This window comes from Tamandua tetradactyla, chromosome 7, assembly GCF_023851605.1.
Source record: "Tamandua tetradactyla isolate mTamTet1 chromosome 7, mTamTet1.pri, whole genome shotgun sequence".
Lineage (NCBI taxonomy): Eukaryota > Metazoa > Chordata > Mammalia > Pilosa > Myrmecophagidae > Tamandua > Tamandua tetradactyla.
Window position 1 is genome coordinate 172,584,300 of NC_135333.1, and position 23,087 is coordinate 172,607,386.

The 23,087-nt window shown below is 39.8% G+C and overlaps 1 protein-coding gene across 2 annotated transcripts in view; it reads right to left on the reverse strand.

The window, feature by feature from the left end:
• Positions 1-16,875: 16,875 nt before the first annotated feature.
• The window catches only part of IGF1 (insulin like growth factor 1), a 74,595-nt gene continuing 68,383 nt past the window's right edge, over positions 16,876-23,087 (reverse strand). For both annotated transcript variants that reach the window (XM_077111825.1, XM_077111826.1), the window contains exon 4: positions 16,876-22,224. In XM_077111825.1, the coding sequence (XP_076967940.1) occupies positions 22,165-22,224 (60 nt within the window). In that variant the 3' untranslated portion in view covers positions 16,876-22,164. The remainder of the gene's footprint in view (positions 22,225-23,087) is intronic.

Genomic DNA, 23,087 nt, shown 5'->3' on the forward strand with positions numbered 1-23,087 from the left:
ATGAACTAACATTAATGAGTGAATTTGGAGAATTGAAGTTAAGAACACAGGTTATCAGGAGATAGAAATAGGGTAGAGATTGGGCAATTGGTACTGAAGGAATACATATTGTGCAGTAAGGCTGATTGTAAAAATTCAGAACTGGATAGCACAATACTACCTGATTGTATCACAATAATGAAAGCACACTGAATGAAGCTGAACATGAGAATGAAAAAGGGAGAAGGGCTGGGGGCACGTATGACACCAGATGGGAAGAGAAAGGATAAAGACTGAGACAGTGTAATTTAGGAATGCCTAGAGTAGACAGTGAGGGTGATAAAATGTACAAATAAAAGTTTTTGCCAGAAGAAGAACAAATGAATGTCAACATTGCAGGGTGCTGAAAGTAGATGGTGTACAGGGAAAAGGCACAATCAATGCAAACTAGGGTCTAGAGCATATTGTCATATGCTTCCACTGAATGTATTGAAGGCATTATACCAAAACGAAATGTCAACTGGTGGGGGACTTGGGGGAGGGGTATGAATTCTTTGTGAAGGAAAAGGAAATGCCTTCATATAGATTATGGTGGTGAAGGGAGGATTATACATTTTGTTTTGATTGTATGATGTTTGAATAAAACTGTTTAAAATGAACAGAGAGAAACAAGTGCTAGAGAAAATCTGGAGAAAGAGATGTACCTATTCACTGTCAGCAGGGAATGAGAGGTGCAGCCCCTTGGAGGACAGTGTGGTGGTTCCACAGGAGGCTGGAGTGGGGTTGCAATATGATCCTGCAACCCTGCTGCTCAGTGTATACCTAGAGGAACTGAGAGTGGAGACACAAATGGACATTTGCACACTAGTGTCTATGGCGGTAGTGTTCAAAATCCACAATGAATGGATGTGGCCAAAGGATACAACGACGAACTATGGTATTTACATATAATGGACTACCAAGAGGCTGCAAGAAGGAATGAAGTTGTGAGGCATATAACTAGGTGAATGAATCTTAAGAACTGTATGTAGAATGAAATAGTAGAAACAAAAAAACAAATATTATTATGCCTCAACCATATGGACTAACTATAATGTTAAAAACTCGGTGAACTGAAGTTTGAAAGAATGGGTTATTAGGTTAGGGTCTATTGCAAAGGATCCTAGGTAGTAAGCTCTTACAGCAGTCACATATATTCAGGAGGTGTAACTGTTGTTTCTAAATTCCGAGATACTGAGCTGTTTATTACCTGGTTGTTCACAGACACGTCGGGTATTTATGTGGCACCTGAGACTCAGAGTTAGAGCTCTGAAGCTATGAAAGTTAGCAGTACCCCATAATGGGAACTGTTTAAAAAATTGAAAAAGTGATCAGACTTTGAGTAGAGATATGAATGAAGCTGATCTGGACAGGACTAAGGTAGAGCAGAATACAGGGTAAAAGATGATATCGTCCATATTTTAAAACTTCAACTTCTGTGTGGGACCAAATGGAGAGATGTTTACTTGGTGCAAAATTTATATTTTCAGTAGTGCATTTCTTAATTTAACTTGTATGATCAATTTAGTTGAACACCATAAGTACATGGAATCTTCAATAGGAAGTAAGATCTTGTTGGTTTGTTCAGGTTAGTATGATGCCCCAATAATTCCCAGAGTAATATGGGCAGTGAATAAAGAAGTATTTGCAAAGGAGGAAATATCGCAGGCAGTAAGAACAACCAAATAAATAGGCTGAGCCCTTGATCTTGGGGCTTGCCCCTATGAAACTTATTCCTGCAAAGGATAGGCTAAACTTACTTAATATTAGGCCTAAGTGTCACCCCCAGAGAACTTCTTTTGTGGCTCAGATGTGGCCTCTCTCTCTCTCTATAAGCCAACTCGGCAGATGAACTCACTGCCCTCCCCGCTATGTGGGACATGACTCCCAGGGGTGTAAATGTCCCTGACAATGTGGACCAGAAATCCTGGGATAAGCCAGGACCCAGCATTAAGGGATTGAGAAAACCTTCTTGACCAAAAGGGGGCAGAAAGAAATGAGATAAAATAAAGTTTCAGTGGCTGATAGATTTCAAAGAGTCGAGAGATTATCCTGGAGGTTATTCTTATATATTATATAGATATCTCCTTTTTAGTTTATGGTGTACTGGAATAGGTGGAGGGAAGTACCTGAAACTATTGAGCTGTGTTCCCGTAGCCTTGATTTTGAAGACGATTGTATAAAGATATAATTTTGACAACATGACTGTGGGATTGTGAAGACTTTTTGTCTGATTCTCCTTTTATCCAAGGTATGGACAGATGAGTAAAAAAATATGGATAAAAAGTAAATAAATAATGGGGGAACATTGTGTAAAATATATTGGGTAGATGGAAACACTACTGGTCAATGAGAGGGAGGGTTAAGGGGTATGTTATGTATGAGTTTTTAAATTTTTATTTCTTTTCTCTAGAGTGATGCAAATGTTCTAAAAAATGATATGGTGATGAATGCACACGTATGTGATGATGTTGAGCCATTGGTTGTATACTACGTATGGAAAGTATGTGTATGAAGATTTATCAATAAAAATATTAAAAAACAAAAAAGAAGTAGAATTGTTGGATTCTGACATTATTTATTTTTATAATTACTGCCCACTTGTACATAAGCAAATCTCCCATAACCATGATCTGAGAATATGTGTTTTCTTACACACTTTTCAATACTTGATTTCACAAAACTTTAAAACTTTGGTAATGTCATGGGTAAAAAAATTGTGTTTCACTGTGGCTTTTGTATTTTTCTGCTTGTTTTAGTTTGTAAAAGCTGCCAGAATGTGATATAACAGAAATGGAATGGCTTTTTAAGAGGAGAATTTATTAAGTTGCTAGTTTACAGTTCGAAGTCCATGAAAATGTCCCCATTAAGGCAAAATGTCCAAATTAAGGCACCAACAAGAGGTTACCTTCACTCAAGAAAAAAAGGCCAATGAAGTTTGGATTTCTCTTTCAATTGGAAAGGCACAAGATGAAGTCTGGTAGCTTTCTCTCCAGGCTTCTTGTTTCATGAAGCTCCCCTGGGGGTGTTTTCCTTCTGCATCTCCAAAGGTCTCTGGTTGTGCAGGCTCTTGTGGTTCTCAAGTTTTTCCAAAATGGGTCCCTCTTTAAGTGCTCCAGTAAGCAACCCCAGCTTGAATGGGTGGAGACACATCTCCATGGAAACCATCTAATCAAAAGTTACCACCCACAGTTGGATGGGTCGCATTACCATGGAAACAGTTAAACAAAGATCTCATCAAGCAATACTGAATGAGGTTTAAAGAACTTGGCTTTTCTGGGGTGCACAGAAGATTCAAATCAGCACACTGGCTTTAAATGGGAGTGAGCACTTTTTTCATATTATCCTCATTCATTTGTATTTTCACTTCCATGAATTGTTTGTTCATATCTTTGTCTATTTTTCTACTAGGTTATTTGTATTTATTCACTTGCTCATGTATACATCACTCATGTATGCATGTGTTCAACAAATATTGACTGAGGGCTACTGCCTGGCAGGGACAGTTCTGTGTGCTGTGGATCAACAGTGAACAAAATATGTGGAGCCCCTGCTCCCAGGAAGCTGACCCGATAGTGAGGTAGGCCAGCAGTAAGCCAACAAATACATAAGCACGTGAGTGAGAAAGTCAGTGGAGGGTGCTATGAGGCAGGACAAGGGGCTGGAAGTCTAGGACAGGGTGTGCTATTTCAGGTAAGGTGATCAGAGAGGGCCTCTCTGAGAAGGGGACATTTCTGCAGAAATCTGCACGAAGTGAGGACGAAAACCCTAGGAAGAACTATGGGAAGAGTTTTCTAGCAGAGGAAACAGCAAGTGCAAAGGTTATGAGGTGGGAATATACTTTTGTATCTGAGGAACAGCCAGCGCAATTGGAGCAGAGTGAGTGGACATACGAGTGGTGGCTCTGAGGGAGCCAGGGGCTGGTCATCTTGGTCCTGGGATGTCATGGGCAGAACTTTGGACATTGTTCTGAATGTGATGAGAAGCTGTGGCAGGGAGGAATCTGAGCAGGGAATGCCTTGATCTGATTTCCATTCAAATAGATGACTTTGGTTTCTGTCTTGAGAATAGACTATGGAATCCAAAAGGGAAATAAGGAACTAAATTAGAATTTTAACTGAAAAATGACAGGATCTATGATGAAGGTATATGTATGAATTTGGTGAGAAGTTGGATTTGGGGTGTATTTTAAAGAAAGAGTTGATGGTTTTGTTGATGGATTCATTTGGTAGTGTTAGAGAGAGTTATCAAGGATGACTCTGAGTTTTTACATGAATGGTGGTGCCATTTATTGACCTGGAGAGAAACAGGTTTTGGGGGAAAAGATTTTGAAGACCTTCCCCAATCGCTTTCATAATACAGCATAGAAATTAAGATATGGGCTCCTAATTTCTGGGGTCAGATAGATCTGGGCTCATAATCAGCCTTGTGCTTTTGGGCATGTTGCTTAATTTCTCTGGGTCTTGGGATCACCATTTGTAAAATGGGTGTCATGGTCAGGTTCATGTGACAACTTGGCCAAGTTGTGATACCGTTTGCCTGGTTGGGCAAGTGCTGGCCTGTCTGCTGCAATGAGGACATTTCATAGAATTAGATCATAATCACGTCAGCTGCATCCACAGCTGATTCCATTTGTAATCAGTCAAAAGGGAGTGTCTTCTGCAATGAGTGATAAAATTAGATTAATCTAATCACGGGAAGCCTTTTAAGGAGGATTCAGAAGAGACAGGCTCTATTCCTGTTCCGGCTGGCGAGCCTCTCCTGTGGAGTTCATCCAGACCCTCCATCGGAATCGTCGGCTTCACAGCCTGCCCTGTGGATTTTGGACTCTGCATTCCCACAGTCTCGTGAGACACTTTTATAAATTTTATATTTGCGAGTGTTCCCTGTTGATTCTGTTTCTCCAGAGAACCCCAACTAATACAATGGGCATTACAATAATATCTCCCATGTAAGGTTTTTGGGATGAGTAACGTCTTATGCATGTGAGGCACTTAATAGTAAGTGGCAAGCAGAAAGAACATCCTGGATAAATCTTATCTATCCATCTCATACTTAATAGAACAAAGATTACTGAGGTCCTTTTGGCTGTACCATTTCTTGATTCTTGTATCATTGACCACAATGATTAGGAAGATTAATATGGCAGCAGCATATAGGATAGATGGGAAGTAAAAGGGAGAGATGAAGTAGGGAGTCTATTAAATTACCTTTGAGAGGTAAGAAGGGCAGTGACTTGAGAGAGAATAGAGGGAAGAGACACAGGAGATGCTATAGAGGGAGACAACAAAGGACTTGGTAAAAGATGACCTGTGAGAAAAGATAAAGATGTCTGGACTTCCTAACTCCAGAAAGTTGAAACAGAGTTGTTGACCAAAGCAGGAAAGCCAGAATGTAGAGTAGTCCTGAGAGGAGAAAGAATGTTCAGTTAGATTCACGAAGTTGAAGTCCTAGCAGGACTAGAAATTAGGGATCATGTGGCATGCAGCAAGTGCTCAGTATCTGTTGAATGGATGATGGATCTTCTAGGTTAGCAATGTCCAAATGAAATGGAATGAGAAGCACAAATGTGAGTGACATGTCACTTAAAATTTTCTGATTGCCATATTTTAAAAAGTAGAAAGAAATACAAGAAACTAATTTTAGTAATTTATTTTATGTAACCCAGTTAATCCACAGTACCAACATTTCAAAAATTAATCAATATAAAAATATGTGTACTAAAGAATTTGGCCTCCCATAAAGTGAGAGCTGGCCTTCATCTGGGATCCTGGGGTGTAAACTCTAAACTCTTGGAATTCCCAAGTGATAGGAGTGTCTTTGTATTCTCTGGGCTCCAGGACATGTCCTGAAGGCTTATGTTAGTGAGGTGACTCAGTTGGGCCTGGCCACACCTGTAGCACTAAGGGTGGGGGCTGGCCATGCCAAGAAATCCACCATGGGATAAGAGGATTGGGATCTTGAACCACTTGATATTAGCCAGGAGGGTACTGGAGTTGGTGTTCAACCATGTAAGCCATGATTCAATCAATACTGCCTACATAATGAAGCGCCAATAAAGCTGGACACTGAAGCTTGAGTGATATTGGCAATATTCCATGTGTATCTCCACATATTGATAAAGGGAGGGTAACCCATTCTGAGGACATGGAAGCTTTGTGCTTAGAACCCTTCCAGACCTATGTGTCTCTTCCTTTGGCTGGTTCTAATTTATATATTTTTGCTATAATAAAACTGCAGTCATTAAGTATAGTGTTTTCTTGTGTTCTCTGAGTTGTTCTAGTAAATTATTAAACCTGAAGGTGATTTTAGGAAACCCCTAAATTTTCATTTTGTGTTAAAGGTCTTGGACAAACTTGGCTGTCTGGAGAACTGTTCCCTTAATGTGGTAGGGGGGCCAACTATGGGTATAAAATTGATTATGTTATATTCTTTGTGCATGTGTGTTGAGTTCTTTAAATCCAGTGTGCATTTTATATCCACAGCACATCCCAATTTGGACCAGCACATTTCAAGTGCTTAGTGATTGCTGTACAGGACAGTTGAATTCTAGGTGGAGGTGAATGTTGGGCAGTAGGTTACAATGACAGAAGCTCAGAAGACAGAGATAAGTCTGGATCACTCACATGGGGAAGGAAACTGTGAATCAATGGACTTTGTAAGGCAGAGAATGCTAGAAGAGAAGGGAGCCCAGAGCAGAATGGAGGGGTAACTCATTTTGTAAAGGTCTGACTTCCCAAAAGACTGCCCAGTCCCAGAAAAGATCTAGATTAGTAGTAGCGATTAAGTTCATATTTTATTCTATCACCTTCTTTTTTTTGTTTTGTTTTTGTTTTTTTGCATGGGCAGGCACTGGGAATTGAACTCGGGTCTCCAGCATGGCAGATGAGAACTCTGCCAATGAGCCACCATCGCACCGCCCTGTGTCACCTTCTTTTATCTTTACTATTTGCAAGTATGCTGCTCATGTATTTGTTTCTTTTCCATTTCTATAAATTAAGTCTGTTTTGTTAACTGCTGTATTCCCAGAATAATACGTCTCACATCAAGATTCAAATACCTGTAGGATAGAAGGCAAATCTCTGAATTCAGAGAATAGAGGTATGATTAGTAGACAAACATCACATAGAGGAGAAGTAAATTAATGATATATTAGTAGAGAATTAGATTCCTAATGAATGACATTGCTAATTTCCTGTGCCAGGGGTTCAATAGAGAGAAAGATACCTAGGAGTTGAAGTTGTCTAGAAAGAAAAAGTTGGAACTTAGGTTATGTCTTAAATTATGGATATCATTGGAATAGATGAAATGGGAGGGTAACACTTTCCAGGTAAAGAAAATGACTTATGCAGAAGTGGTGATGCATGTGAATAGTTTAGTTGTAACAGATACTGGAAAGAGTAAGATATCAGTTTGGAAGGGTAGCCAGTGAAGATCCACTGAAGGTTTTGAGAAAGTGTGCTAAACAGAATTTTAGGAAAGTGGGTAAAATGGATTGGAGAGAGGAGAACAGTTAGGCAGTGATTACAACTCTCCAGAAGGTGAGGAGGGTAGGACTAAGGTGATGCCTTTGAGGATAGGCTAGAAGACAGGTATAAGATATGTTTGCATTAAGGCCTCAATGGACTTCGTTTTGGATTAAGTGTTCATTGGATGGTTCCATGTGTTGTTAAGGACAACTCTAAGTTTCTGGACTTGGTTAACTAATTGATATTGCCATAGATGAAAGTTCCAAATGGCAAAATGCTTTGGGGTGGGGGCTGAGAGAGGGAAATGGGCTGGAGTCAAAGCAATGGAAGATATCCAAGTGGAAATTTCCAGCAAGCTGTCGGATGACTAAGGGATTCAGAGAATGTAGGCTCTTCCCAAATCTTCTGTTCTTTTTACCTCTATAAAAAGTATTTACTTTATGCGTTTCCCTGTGGCTCTGTTGATTACATTCTCATGTGTGGTTGGAAGTTTTTCTGGCTTCAAACTGTATTTGTTTTGGGCATATGGTTGGAGTAAAGTGCTAATGAGCCCAAGGTCATGGGTTTGATCCCCACAAGGGCCAGTGAGTTTCATAGAGAGGAAAATTGTGTTCCATGGTTCACGGGTTTCACTCCTAATCCTGTCTACTTGTTTCTAAAACATGTAGCATTGGTCCCCTGGGAACCCAGGGAGAAAGTGTGAGCAGTTGTATGCAATCCATCAAACCACTGGAAGAAGAGCTCCAAGTGGGCTTATCCACATTGCTTCTTCAGGAAGCTCTGTCCGCCTTCCTTTCTCAACTCTTGGGACGAGATCACATTTTCAGTGACAGCATGGAGACCAAATGCACCTAGAACTGTCATGTTTGCGCTCACTCACATCTGCTTTCCCACATTCATTTACTTCTCAGGTAAAGGGGAGTATAGTGAGCTACGAGTCTATAGACTCTGTGAAAGGGTCTATTTGTAAGTGTTGGAGAATCATCAGTTTGACTTTGAGAATTGTCTTACCAATGTTGTACAAATAAACCCCGGAGAGTATGAATGTTCCCCAAAGGCTCTCCAAGCAAACCTTTCACTGACAAATTTTCCCTGTCTTATCAGGCTGCTTTAACTGGTGGTATTCTCTTTCTGGGAAATATAAGCCTACGCTCAAAATTCTTTCAAAGCGTTCATACAAGGATACTGCATAGAATGTGCTGTGTTTAAAAGAATGACGATCTCCTTAGAACAGCCCTTAAACAAATTCACAGAAGGCATCTTTCACAAGTACAGGGCTGCCAGCTTTTACTAGACTAGCATCTAAAGTTTGTTTCTGTAGATACTGCATTTTCAAAAATCAGTCCTAGAGTTTCTCAGGTTGCTTTTCTAGTTGACTGATACAGCCCTGGGTACTGTGTGAGCAATCCCAGAGAGGATTTTGGAATAACATTGCACACATATTGAAAAATTCAAGATAAATCCTTCCAGCTTAAGAAGGACTTGAAAATAGGTTCACTTTTCTTTCAGGGAATCAGAGTTTGCCACATTAGGGATATTTCTATTATTTGACATTATGGAAAATTTAACCAGCCAAGGCCAAGAAGTAAAAGACCAGACCATCAAATATCATTTAATAGATTGCTAAGAATAATAGCTATGAAATAAATATGATTAAAAATAAAAGGAAGAATAACTAAAGTTATATGCTGATGAATCCTGCAGAGCTTGTTGCAGAACTATTGCCATTTCATTTGTGTATAATGGCAAACAACTGACTTATTTGCATTGTTCCCTTGAATTGATTATACCGATGAGAATAATTACTTCATTTTTATATAGGTACAGCCTAAAAGTATCTAATAAGTGATTGCAAATTATTATATGGAAATCCAGTTTGTAGTTTTGCCAGCTAGGCTAGGGTGAAGAAAAAGAAAGATTTATAGTGACATAGATGTGAAATGTTACTTGAAATTTTATATTTTGCCTTGTGGCGCAAGGATTTTTAGGTTCAAATGCCAGAATTTGTCACTTGATTTTGCTAAGTCAGGATCAGATTAGGGGGAAAGGTAGTTTAAAAAGTTGAAGACATGAGCCAGAGAATATATAGAAAAGCGTGTGGCAAGCCCAATGGAGATAAGAGACACCTCTGGTATCTTAGATCCTTCATTAATACTCTTATTCCTAATAACAGTAGAAGCGATAATGGTAAAAAATGCCACAAACAGCAAACAGTAGCTGATGAGCAGGTCTTCTCAGTGCTGTGTTAGCATTTTTGTATAACCACAGTGAAATTAAAAGGATGAAAATAAATTAAGACAATGTGATAAGTTTTCCATCAAGCTGAATTTATTCTTTTTAAAGAACTTTTATTCTGAGAGTATATCCATGCCACATTTTTATTCATTCCACTTTAATGAAATAAGGATGATAGTTATTTTTTAATGTCCTTATTTTAGCCAAATAAGGATTTTGCCACCCTCTGCCTGTTTTTCTCAATTCCTACTTTTATTTTTATAAATTTCACTATTTTAGAAATCTGGACACTTAGGAACTGTGGCATGATAATGTTTTATCCTCAAACACTAATTATGAAGTAGATATTGTTCTTAGTACCATTTTACAAAAGAAGGAATTGCGCCTCACGGAAGCTTTGTCCAAAGCCCCTGTCTAGAAGAATCAGCGCAGTGACCCAAATGCATACCTGCCTGATTTCAGTGCTCATCTTTCTTACCTCTGTGGTAGTCCTTTCTGTATCAGTTTGGGTCTATAGAAGGGGAGCAGAAACCATCCTAGGTGTGTTAAACAGAGGGGCTTCAGCATAAGTGATGGAAGAGCTGGGTAACAAAATAAGGGAGAGGAGTCAACCCTGAAATTAAAAATATTAAAAAAGTTGCCACCATCCTTAAGACTAGAGAAACCTAGAAAGAAGGTGGATTTCCTACCTGGGAAGGAACATTTGGGTTGATCTAGGATCGCTGCGGTCACAAGGTACTGTCTTAGGTGTGGAGCAGGGATCATGAAGGGAGAAGCTGCAGCCACTGCTAAAAGTGCAACTTGCAGCGGGAGAAATGCCCTGGCTTCTCCCTTCCCCCCACCCTCGGTCTTGTACTAGCTCTTCTCACTGGCCAAAGCTGCCCAGAAATGAGGGGAAAGTGGTTCCTTGTGAAACAGCAGATCAAAGGAATGGTGGGGAATTGGATTTGAGAGCAAACAGGTGAACACGCCATACATTCTAGAATAAATTTACTCCTTTTACTAGGGCAGTGACATCTACAGGTACCAGGAGAGAGTTTAAAAATATTAACAGCCTAAGAGAATCTGTTTGGCTATGGGTGTGGGTGGGGGTGCTGGAAATGTCTCAATTTCCAGTGACGCTTAAAGCAGAGACAGACAGAAGAAATAAGGGAAGAAATTTGGTCCTGGGGCAAACCTCTCTTTGAGTATTAAAAGTTGCATAAAGATGAATGAATTAGAAGCTCTGGACCAAATAAGGTGGGGAAGCACAGTCCTAGGGTAACCTTTCTGCTTCTCTCCCTATTGTCTCCTCCTCATCCAGCCCCTCCTGCTCTCTCTTCTTTTAGAGGTTTGGGTTCAGAAGGACACTTCCATGTTTGAAGGGTGCCATAGCACATGGACTGAGAAGTGGCCATATGCAGAGCCTATGGCCACCCCTCCCCAGGTCCCATTTGGGTGGGGGTCCCTCACTACTGTCCCCTCTGGAGGAGGGTGGTGCTGAGACGGGGTCACTGACCTAAATGACACAAAGTAAAGTTAGGAAATAATGGGGCAGTTACTCAATCTAACTCCACTAAAAGAGAAAGCTCCCTGCCCGGCCACATCTCCTACATTCCTTGAAGTCTCAGGTTGATTTTTATGTCTAATGTGCTGCTGTAACAGCCTCAGATCCAACTGACATCTGTTTCTGTTTTTAGCGATTAGTTTCATTCTTTTCAAAGTCATTTCATTCCGACAGGGAGTGGAGGAATGAACATTCAGATGCCAGATGTTTCTTGACCACAGCCATTACGCTCTGCTGGGTCCTGGCGAGGTTGAATCTCTACACAAGCAGGTGAGGAAGGTGCCAGCTTCTGGCTCAGCTTTACACCTGTGCCATCTCATGGAGAAAGGGCCAGACTCTGCCGTCCAGGCCACAGACCCAGAGAGGGCCATGATGGTTGTGTACAGGGCAACAATTCAGTGTTATGGAATCCCCGAGCCTCCTTTCTGTGACAGATATTTTACTATTGTCCCCTTAATGTCCCACGGTGACATTTATACATAATACTGACATACATAATTTCAACAAAAATCAAAGTCATGCCAGAATGGTAATGTAAAAGAGAAATGAAGGGAAATAAATTTGAAATAAAAATAATACACGTTATGCTATTGAAATGCTGAGGCCCAGCTCTACTAGAAAACATAATGAAGTGTCAGGTGTTTGTGGCTCTGTGGAAACCACCAGAAATGTGGCAGCTACAAGTGCAGACTGGTACAGGTGGGGCACAGATAGAGAGGCTCGGACACGTGGCTCACATGCTGTCGATGATGTGACTTTCTGAAACAGTGGACGACTCTTGGCAACTTTCAAACAACATAAAGTGCAACCTTCCCTTGATTTACGTGGTGGTTGCTTTCCTGGAAAACTCAGTTTATATTAAAATAATTAAAAAATGCTTTTGAGTTTACGAATATTGGAGCTATATTCTAGGTGCAGGTAATTATAAATAGGTTTGCTGCCTACAGGAATACGCGAAGCCCTCACCTCTCACAAATCAACGTCAGTAATGCCTCCCCAATCACTGTGGTAACTCAAAAGGTCCCCTACAGTTCCAAAATGCTATCTGGGCCAGCGCTGTGCCATTTCAGAGTCCCTAGTGAAGGCTGACAGAGACATTTCTTTGAAGGGCAGGAGTGTAGGAATCTGGGGCTCACGAAACTCCAGGCTGTGAGTCCACATTTGTTCTCTGGAAGAACTAATTCACCCGTGTCCCTTGCGGCCACACTGGGTTTGACAAGCTGTTGAGAGGCAATAGGAGGATTCTCACCAGAATTTTTGGCAATGTTAGTTATGATCAGCCTTTAGTTTTCCTTGCATGGAAGTGGTTTATTCTTCAACCCAAGGAATAACCTTCCTTATTGAGGTGTCTGATCCTGAGGCTTACCACCGGGTATTATATGCATAATCGAGAACTGGCCATGCAATGTGAACGAGGAGGGGACTGCAGTGGGGAATGCTAAAGCCCTCTCAGGAACATCGGCTATTGTGCAGAGTTGCTTCTTTATCTTGATGATAATATACTCAAAAGTAATTTATCACTCAAAAGTGCAGTTAGCTCTATTTCTGCTTGTTACATGTAAAACCAAATTTGAACAAGAATGTATCAGTCAGTATGTTGACCAGTCCTTATGTCAGTGGATAGGGGCATGAATGGTGAAGTAGTAAAAGCACAGGTTTTATCATAAGCACATGGAATCTTGAATACGGAGTGACATCTTGTTGGTTTGTTCAAGTTGGCGTGATGCCCCGATATATCCCAGAGTGATTTGGGCAGTGTATAAAGAAGTATTTGCAAAGTACCTTTGGGGGGCTGGGGAGAAAGGAGGAAATGCTCAACTTCCCCATTTGGAAAATTCCTGATATTCTGACAAGCAGTGGAGACAATCAGATCAATAGTCCAATCTTGCTTCTAGGAAACTTATTCCTGTTAAGGATAGGCTAAGCCTACTTACAATTATATCTAAGAGTCACCCTCCAGAGAACCTCTTTTGTTGCTCAGATGTGGCCTCTCTCTCTAAGTTAACTTGGCAGATGAACTCACTGCCCTCCCCCTTACATGGGACATGACTCCTAGGGGTGTAAATCTCCCTGGCAACATGGGACAGAACTCCTGGGATGAGCCAGGACCCAGCATCAGGGATTGAGATAGCCTTCTTGACCAAAAGGGGAAGACAGAAATGAGACAAAATAAAGTGTCAGTGGCTGATAGATTTTAAGGAGATTCGAGAGGTTATCCTGGAGGTTATTCTTATGCATTATATAGATATCTCCATTTTAGTTTATCGTGTATTAGAGTGGCTGGAAGGAAGTACCTGAAACTATTGAGCTGTGTTCCAGTAGCCTTGATTCTCGAAGATGATTGTATAAAGATATAACCTTTAAAATGTGACTGTGCTTGGGAAAACCTTGTCTGAATATCTTTTTATCCAGGGTATAGACAGAATAGTAAGAAAAAAAAAGAAGGATAAAAATAAATAAAAGGAGGATAAGGGGTAGAATAAGTTGGGTAGATGGAAATACTAGTGGTCAATGAGAGGCAAGGGTAAACTGTGTAGGTTGTATGGGGTTTTCTTTTTATTTCTTTTTCTGGAGTGATGCCAATGTTCTAAAAAATGATCCTGGTGATGAATACACAACTCTGTGATGGTATTGGTAGCCACTGATTTACACCATGTATGAAATGTATGTGTGTGAAGATCTGTCAATAAAAATAGTTTTTTTAAAAACAAGCACAGGTTTTGAGGTCCTAAGACTCAGGTCTCCGTGCTCTTCAGTAGTTAAAACAATGTCTTTGAGTCTCCACATCGTCCTCTGTGAAATGGAGTTGGTAGTGGTACCTGACTCAGAATTGTTGTAAGAGCTGATGAGCCAAATAAGGGCACCACGTGGTGCAGTGACTGACCCATGGGGAGTGGTCAGTAGATATGCTCAGTCATGGGGTGGGGTGTGGGGTACCGTTGCTGATACGGATCTTACAAGGCAGAAAAAAATGTTATTTTACAAAGATGCTGTAATTTGACCCAGATGACCTTGGAGGAAGGCAGAATTCCTCTTAGGGGTAGAATTGCTCTTTTGCTTAGGAAAAAACACCTTTTGGGCATATTCTGTGATGAAAATTGAGCCAGAGTTTGCTCTGCATGAGAACATGGTAGATTTTATTTTGAGTTCTTTCTAAGGGAGGGGCGAAGGAGTTCCTGGGAGAGTGCACAGAGGGCAGGAGGGAGCCTGTGAACACTATTAGCCAAGCGCTCCTTGATGGATTTGTAGCTTGAGTGATGGCTGACATCGAATTGGAAGCTGTGCTCTGCCCTGTGCTTAATTGTCTCCCACTTCACTATCCATCAAACCTTCAATAAAAGGCTGAAACCAATAAAAGGCTCATGTGAATGTTGTTTGAGGGAAATGCAGAGAGAAAGGCATAATCCAGAAAGCAAGCTGCACAGAGGCCAATAGAAGAAAAGGCTGAGGTTGGGTTCCAGTGTCAACTTGGCCAAGTAATGGTGCCCAGGTGTCTGGTCAGGCAAGCACTGGCCTGACCGCTGCTGCAAGGATATGGCATGGCTGGTTGATAGACCGGAAGGCTGGGGTATTAACCGTCAGCCAGTTGATGGCATCTGTGGCTGATCACATCTGGGATCAACTAAGGCGTGTCTCTCACAATGGGATAATCCAATCAGTTGAAGGCTCTTAAGGAAGAAGAGAGACTCTCACCAGGTCTCCAGCCAGCGAGCCTCTCCTGTGGAGTTCGTCCAGACCCTTCATCGGAGCTGCCAGCTTCACAGCTGGCCCTATGGATTTTGGACTCTTCCCTCCCCACGGTTGCGTGAGACACCTCTACAAATCTGCTGTTTACAGATCTCTCCTGCTGGTTCTGTTTCTCTGGAGTAGCCTGACTAACACGATGCCCAAAGGAGGGAAGATGCTGAGCAGGGTCAGGACTTTTTGGGGTTGAGCTTGCCCAGAGAATGCGAGTCCGGGAGCGAAACCGAGCTGGGCTCCCAATGGCATGAGAGAAGATATTAAAAGAAACTTCGAAATTATTATTTCCTTAGAACCAAATGCAAAGCTCATGAAATTTTTTTACATTTTAGTAACTTTCAAAATAGCCAATGGCAGGTTTTTAAAAAGGGAAAATAAAATGAGATGCTCTTAAACAATGAGGGAATTTACAAATCGTTTCACTTTGTACGTCTACAAGTGCTGTTTGTGAGCTTGATGTTCACAATTTCTACTCAGTAAGCAATATTAGAAGTATTTACTGAAACAAAAATTCAATGCTAAGAGATTACATTCTTATAAAATATCTCAATATGGGAGTGTATTAAATACCATTGGTATATTATATAATATATTCTTTTATTTAGCTCTTTTGGCAAGAAAATTTCTTCCCAAACACTTTGTGTCATGGATTATAACCCACTGGTGGATTACAGTGAGTGGGTCAGTTACTTACACCTGCCCTATTGCTAGTGCATGCATTGCACAATTCATACATCTTTTACATAGTTTTTACAAGTCCATTAAAACATTTATTTTGAAATATAAGCTGTAAATTTTATAAGCTATCTCCATTATGGTGTGATTAGTTTCATTTCTCTTCCTGGGTATATTGTTATGTTTATTTGTTGCAATGACCTTAATTAATAAAAATGCTATGCAACAGATTTTTTTAAAGGAATGACACATTACACCAACGTTATCCAAGAGAACTAAGAATCAAACACGATTAATTTTAATGTAATTACTAAAGAAAGATATATCACTTTATTATGACACTCTAGCCATACATTTTCAAAATATGCTTAATAAACAATAAATGCTAGATAATGATTCAGTTAGTTACATTGTTAGAAGTCATTAGGATTGTTATTTCTCTGCCATAAATGAATTGAATAATAATTTCAAATACAATCAGAATTAATTTAATAAAATATGCTTTTGAACTAAGACAGATATAATGAATAACCAATCATTATTTTCTGGTTTCAAAGTAGCAGGGAAAATTAATTCAGTGTCTGTAAGTTTATTTATCACACTTGGCCTATAAATGTGCTAAAACCGTTATGAAGCAAAATACATGATGTAATCCCAATTCTCAGAGTTCATTAACTCTCTTAGCAAAAGGAGATCTGATGTGAAACCTTTAAGTAAACTGAATACAAGCTGCATGATGTTGGAAAGGGTTTGATATCTTTACACTAGACATCAGTGGTACACAGGCGTGGATGGGAGATGTGAGCAGACAGCTTGAGGTTTCAGAGCCCCCCCCCCCCGCAGTGTATTTAGCAGCAGGTACAAGATAAATATTCAAACATAATCAGATTAAGGGATTGACAAGTGACAGCTATAGGTGGGTGAGATGGGCTGGTGAGTGGCTTGGAAGAAATTTTAGAGTTCTATTTTCATTTTTTGACTTTACATCAGTGCAATACAGGCAAAAGAAAGCAAGTAATATTTACTTTTAGAATGCAGTAGGCCCGGGAAAATTTTTTTTAAAAGGCAGATTCTAAGGGTTATGAAAGGTCATTTTGAAGGTGACAGGTGGTTCAGCAGGGGTTAGTAGGAAAACTTTTATCTCCATCTAAGCTCATATTTCAGTTGGGCAGTGACATTTGGACTTCAGTGTTCTTTTTTTTTTTCTTTCTTTAATTAAAGCTGTTTTTTGAGGAATGGGGAGTGAGAAGGACCATGCTTAATAGCATTGTGTAATCAATTAATAGGGGACCGGGCAGTGCACTCGTGACTCAGTGGTAGAATTCTTGCCTGCCATGTGGAAGACACGGGTTCGATTCCCGAGCCCTGCACTGCCCTCCCAGCTCACCCCTACTCCCCAGAGAAAAGCACAATTAATAGGGAAATTAAATGTGTGTTCTATAAAAGGTCAGGGTTTTAGGTTGGTCAGCCCTCTTTCAAATTCTGAGGTGAATATTACAAGAATAAGACCTAGAAGGAATAAAAACAGTTTCAAACATCCCCTGGGCCTCTGGCTCATCTTTCACTTAAAAAAAAAAGTGTTGCTGATATCTTTATCCTGTACCATATGCACTTAAAGCTTCAGACAGTCCTCTCAGCTCCTTTTATTTTCTTTAAATAGAAATCACACACACAAAAGATATATATGTATCAGTTTCTAACACCTAACAGGAAAGTCTTTTAGAATATTAAAATTGTGATAAGTGAAAATGTACTGAAAGATTAAGCATTAGCGCTGAAAAAAACAAAACAAAACAAAGAATGAACAAAATTTTATTTTTGTTCTTTCCCCCTCATATTCTGGGCTTACGATTACTGCAGGGGAGGGGAATAGAGAATTGCAATTTTTCTATTTTAAATTAAATGATGCCATAAAATTAAGCAGATTTATCTTTTGAAAACCTTGATGGGAAAGGCCACAGGGTTTAGGTGGGAATGCGCTTTCTTATGAAAAGAAAGCCAAACAGGTTCTGTTTCTAATAAATTAGTACAATCTTTTAAGATTAAAAAAAAGCAAAAACATTTTAAATAGTCTGATCATAGTTTCAACAAGTCAAACATATATTTCTATCTAGCCTATAGTTTTAAAGAGTCTATGTGGGTTTAATTTATCATCCCTCATTTCAATATAAAAAAGAAGAGAACGAAGTCATTTTCTGACCATTAAGATATTCATAAAGACTGTATAAAGTAAAAAACAAAAAACAAAAACAAGGACAAGAACAAAAAGCTTCACAGATTGTTAGCCATCTCTTTCAACGATTTCTCATAAATTCTCTTTTATCAGTAGATAACCCCCATCTCACAAGGAAACATTTCCCAGTGAGATCAGTAATTGCTTTTGATGAGAGCAAGAGCTCTTTGGATGTTTAGGGGAAGGGAAAATATCTTATACAAACCAGTTTAGGCCCAAAAATTACCCAAAGGGGATGTGACAGAAGTTCTCTTTAGCAGGCGAATCGTATATTTCTTTTCCGTGCTTTTATTCTCTCTACTTACTGAAAGACTTTTTAGAGCAGAGCACACACACACACCCAAAATCAAAAAATGATGTAATCACCTTTTTAATTCTGCCACTTGTTTACAAGGCCCTTTTTTTTCCCACTTGTGCTCCATGCTCTTGATGGAGGTGTCAGATTGGATAATACACTGCTAATTTTGCTGAGTTTGGGAGGCAACAAAATAATGGAGCCTTCTAACTTTAAAAAATTGCCATCTCCTTCCTGCCCCTGCACCCCCAAACTCACAATTTGGTGAACATACACTATTTGTGAGTGATTAAAAAGTTGAAAGATGGTGGTGGCTAGACCTAATGCTAATTTATTAAGCCATCTATCTATAGAATTGTTGTTTTCATACTTTAAAAAAATATGTCTATACTTTCTTTTTTTTTCATTTTTCTTTTTTTAGTCAAGTACTTTCTTAAAGAAACAATAGCACCACAATGGCTTAGCTGGCCAAACAATAAATGGGAAAGCAAAATATGCTACATCTTCCACTCTAAACCTTTCCCAAAGGGAAATCCTAGACTCACAGCGCATGACCTGGTTTCATCTACACAAATACTGACATTGCAAGGAGGGGAAGAATTCTCAAAGGAGGCCGGTCTTTGTAGTTTACTTTTTGAATAAGATTTTCCAGGAAGCAATTTCTTCTTTGCGTTCTGTTGGCTCTTAGGGTGTGTGTGTGTGTATAGTGGGTGTCAGAAGAGTTTTTCTTTATCCTTAGAAGAATGGATTCTGATGGAAAGATGAATTCACCTTTTCAGTGGTGGCTCCCCACATTAAAATGTTCAAATAATACCACTATACTGCTTGGGGAATTCGGCACAGAAGATTTGATACGTATCAAGTATCGTCGATGAAATTGGAAATAAACCTATAAGCTGAAAGCTCATTCTTATCAGTGTTTAGGGTTTTTTCATAAAAATCATGAAATGGCCCCATTTTTAAATTCTAAAACAGTATAATTTTAAAGCACAGCTTGTGAAGTTTTGAGTTGGGAAGTTTTAAGGTATTGCTTCTTATCAATTCAGGGTCATTCTGCTATAGTGTATGCTGATCAGCCAACTTTCAGAGTTTACATCAATTTGTCTTCTAGGTTTTATTCATTTGAAAGAAATTGTGGATTGGTATAACTAATTTTTAATTAGTTGATTTATGATCCAGGTGGAGAGGGCTATGTGTTGGGAAAAGTTAAGACAGATAATATTGGTTTTGCATTTTTAAGCTTTCCTCTTTGGGAGAATTTTGGCTGTGATTAGAATTCATAATGAATGAAATAAGTCATGGACATTCTTAGAAAGGCCATATCCCACTATGCCAGGAAGCCCACGAGTCTGCAGAAGACCACCTGCAGCGTTTTGCTGGGAGTCAGTATTTTGTAAGCTACACACTGGGAAAATAAACATCAAAGGCGACATCTTGGAAAGGATGACTCAGCATCCCATTCTGAAGAATTGATATATCTGGGACACAAGTGGAGGGCAAACATGACTTATTTTGTCTGGTTAGCATCTGTTGTAGTGAACAGAACATTGCTCATCAGTCTGAGACCCCATTTCAACCTATGCTGTGTGCACAGGTGAAGGTGTGTGTGGACTGAGCAGGGGCACCCATTCATTGGGGCCTCCTCAGATGTTTCTCCAGAGACCCAGGTGTATTTTCTGGCCTCTGAGCCTTGAAGTGAGCCAGTGGAAGGAAAGCTGAGAATGACATCATTTTTCTTTTCCATAAAAACTTTCCAGGAATATAAAGGATAACATGGCATTGCACGATCAACCCTGGGTGCTTTTCAACCCAAAGTTCTAAAGCAGATAAAATGATCTGAATGTTGGAAGATTATTGTTCTAAAAAAGTCATGCTCCACAGGTAGGAAACCTTCTCTGGGCTGCCAGGGGCTGGTCCCCACATCCTCATGTCCTCATCCCTGAACTTTCCTAAGAGCCAACATTCAGTTGAAAGCTTAAGACACATCCACAGAGAGTTAGAATTCGCTAGACATATGGGGAACTTGCTGACGTGAAGGAAATTTTTGCCTATCAACTAGCAACTCTAGTCATGCATATTATATACATGTGTAAGTGTATATATATGTACTCAACTTATGGTAGGAGTGAAATTCATTCAGGAAAGGAGCTTTGTGACTGCCATTTTTCTTATATTGCCCAAAGAGAAGGAATAAATGTATTCTTCGAATATTAAAATAGGTATTGCTATTTAGACAGTAACTGCCTGGAAGAGTCAGTGAGTTCTAATGAGTACAGTAATTTGATCACCCTTTCACTTGTAGAAATATTTTGGTTTTCCTCTTTTTCTTTCTTACTTTTCGATGATTTATGTATTCATGAATCTGAATGCAAAATTCAAAGTACAATTGCAAATCAAATGTTTCTAATGTATTTTGAAAGTGTTAAAAAAGCTGTAGAGTTGTTTAGATAGCCTCACTGACAAGGAACAGGAAGCCAGGAGCCTCTGGTTAATCAATTCTCTAGTTATGCTGTGAATGGGTTGTTTATAGAAGTGCTTCATCCCAGCAACTCAAGGCCTCTGTCATTGCACCCTCAGAGCAACCCAGGATAAAAATCTGAAGCTGTAGCTTTGTAATCCTCACACCACCCCTGTGAGGTAGGTAGATGACATATTATCCCCATTTTGCAGATGAGGAAACTGAGGCACAGAGAGGTGAAGTGACTTGCCCAAGGTCACAGAGCGGTGAGTCTATGGCAGAGCCGGCAGATGTTTGTTTCTTCAGTGAGAAAAAGAAACCATGACTATTAAAATTCCTAAGCCTCTGGTTTTTCCACTCCACAGCTTCCTCTTTAGACTCGTCAATGTAACTTGTGTCAGTGGGCTTTGGTGTCTTCAGGTCCTTTTGGAAGGCATACTTGGGGGGACTTTGCCTTCTTTCCCAAATGGCTGGATCTTACAGTGCCCTTTCCCTCTGTGTCATTTTTGGCTCTGGACTTCCCCTCTCATTTGCTTTCACCTTTTACCGTTTTAGCCAGATTCTTTCATATAGCAAACTACAAAATAGCACCATTGTACTAAAAAAACAAGAGTTTTACATATTGTTTGATATATTCCGTATTACTGTTGTGCTAAATTTACATACTGCTTTATATGGAAAAAATAAAAAGAGAGAAGTTGCTATCAGATTGCACACTAACTCATCATTTGAAAGAACTGTTGAGCGTTTAAGAGACTTTCTATGCTTAAAACATGCGCCTAAAAATTATTGGCCTCAAAGTTGCAACTACTTGTCTGTTTTTAACAAGATGTGGAAAAATAAAGCTTTGTTTGTCTAAAATAAATGCATCCAACTTATTATATATGGTACAAATACCACAGGTGGAACCTGGTGGGTTAAAGTTCGGTGTGCTAGGACGGCTTGCTGCCAATGAGGAGGCCAAACTGAGCAAATAGGGAGGAGATGGGGTAGGGAGGAGATGGGGTGGGGGTTCAGGGATGAGACAACGAGCATCAGACACTGTAAAACAAACAGCCTGTGTTGTGCAGAAAGAAGTGCAAATAAGAAAAAAATGAATAAAACCACTTCGAACAGGCTGCTGAAGTAGTGGTTTCAACAGCCGAGATTCAGAGACGAATTTAGTGCAACTGGATCTAGGAAACACCCATGCATTTGTGGCTCTTGAGAGGCAGGGACTAAGATATATATATTTTTCCTCTATAAAACATTATTGATACAGGATCAACAGCAATCTACCAACTCCAGGACCATTTTTGCAAGGTGCTAAGCTTTGAACAATCACTCCTAAAGACAATATTGGAATGTTTACTTGCGTATTGCATTGGGGGGAATGCCCATGTTTTGAAATATTAGCAGACTTTTTGGTAGGTCTTCCGATGTTTGACAGATAACTTATGCAGAGCAAAGAATCCCACCGGTGACGGGTTGTTCTTCACTCCTTAGAAGGCCTTCCTACATTCTGTAGTTCTTGTTTCCTGCACTCCCTCTACTTGCGTTCTTCAAATGCACTTCCTGTAAATAAGGGAGAAAAGGTGACATTAACTTTTGAGGTTTTATGTATCCATCTATTTCTAACATTGGGTCTCAACTTTGTACATCTTTTACTTTGAGTCAATCTAATAGACAACTTCAGCCCCAGGTTTTCTGGAAAGGACCCAGGCTGACAGGCTAACTCTCCCAGGATGCTTTGTGTACTATCACGGCACCGGTACCGCGGGTGGCTTTATAATCACAGCAAACTGTGTCTCCTATGCCTCCACCTCTAGCACCTGTTCATCGAAGGAAGGGGAACTGAGCATTCTGCCTTCTGGCCTGTCACATCTTTTCTTAATGAGAAAAAAAAAATTCGATTCTGGGATCATCTCCTGTGGTTTTATTGTAGTTTGTACTTTTCCCCCCTCAGGAGAGAGAGTTTTAGAAATACAAGACAGGGGAGTTTTGTAATTGGTTTAGAATTTGTAAAATTTTGGATGTATTTTTGGTTTGACATATCGTTATGAACTCAAACCTTAGTTCTTCTCTAGCTATGCAAACTTGTGCAAGTGTCACTCTCCTTGTGCCTCAGCTTCTTCACCCATAAAATAGGATAACAGTATTACCTACTGTAGAGGATTGAGGATTAAAGAATCATGGATGTAAAAGCACTTTCAATAGGCCTGGCACATGATAAGCACTACATAAGTATTAGGTGTTATTAATATTATTTTATTTGCTCCTCTTTTTTATTATTTCACCTTTATTGGAAAGTAACCATTCTTGGACTAAAAACCCTGGGTACCTTGCTTTGGTGCCATCATTCACTCATCAACAAACAAAGCTGTTGTCCAAAGAGCACCAGGGTGTATTTTTTTAGGGGGGGTGGGGTGAGGGGTACA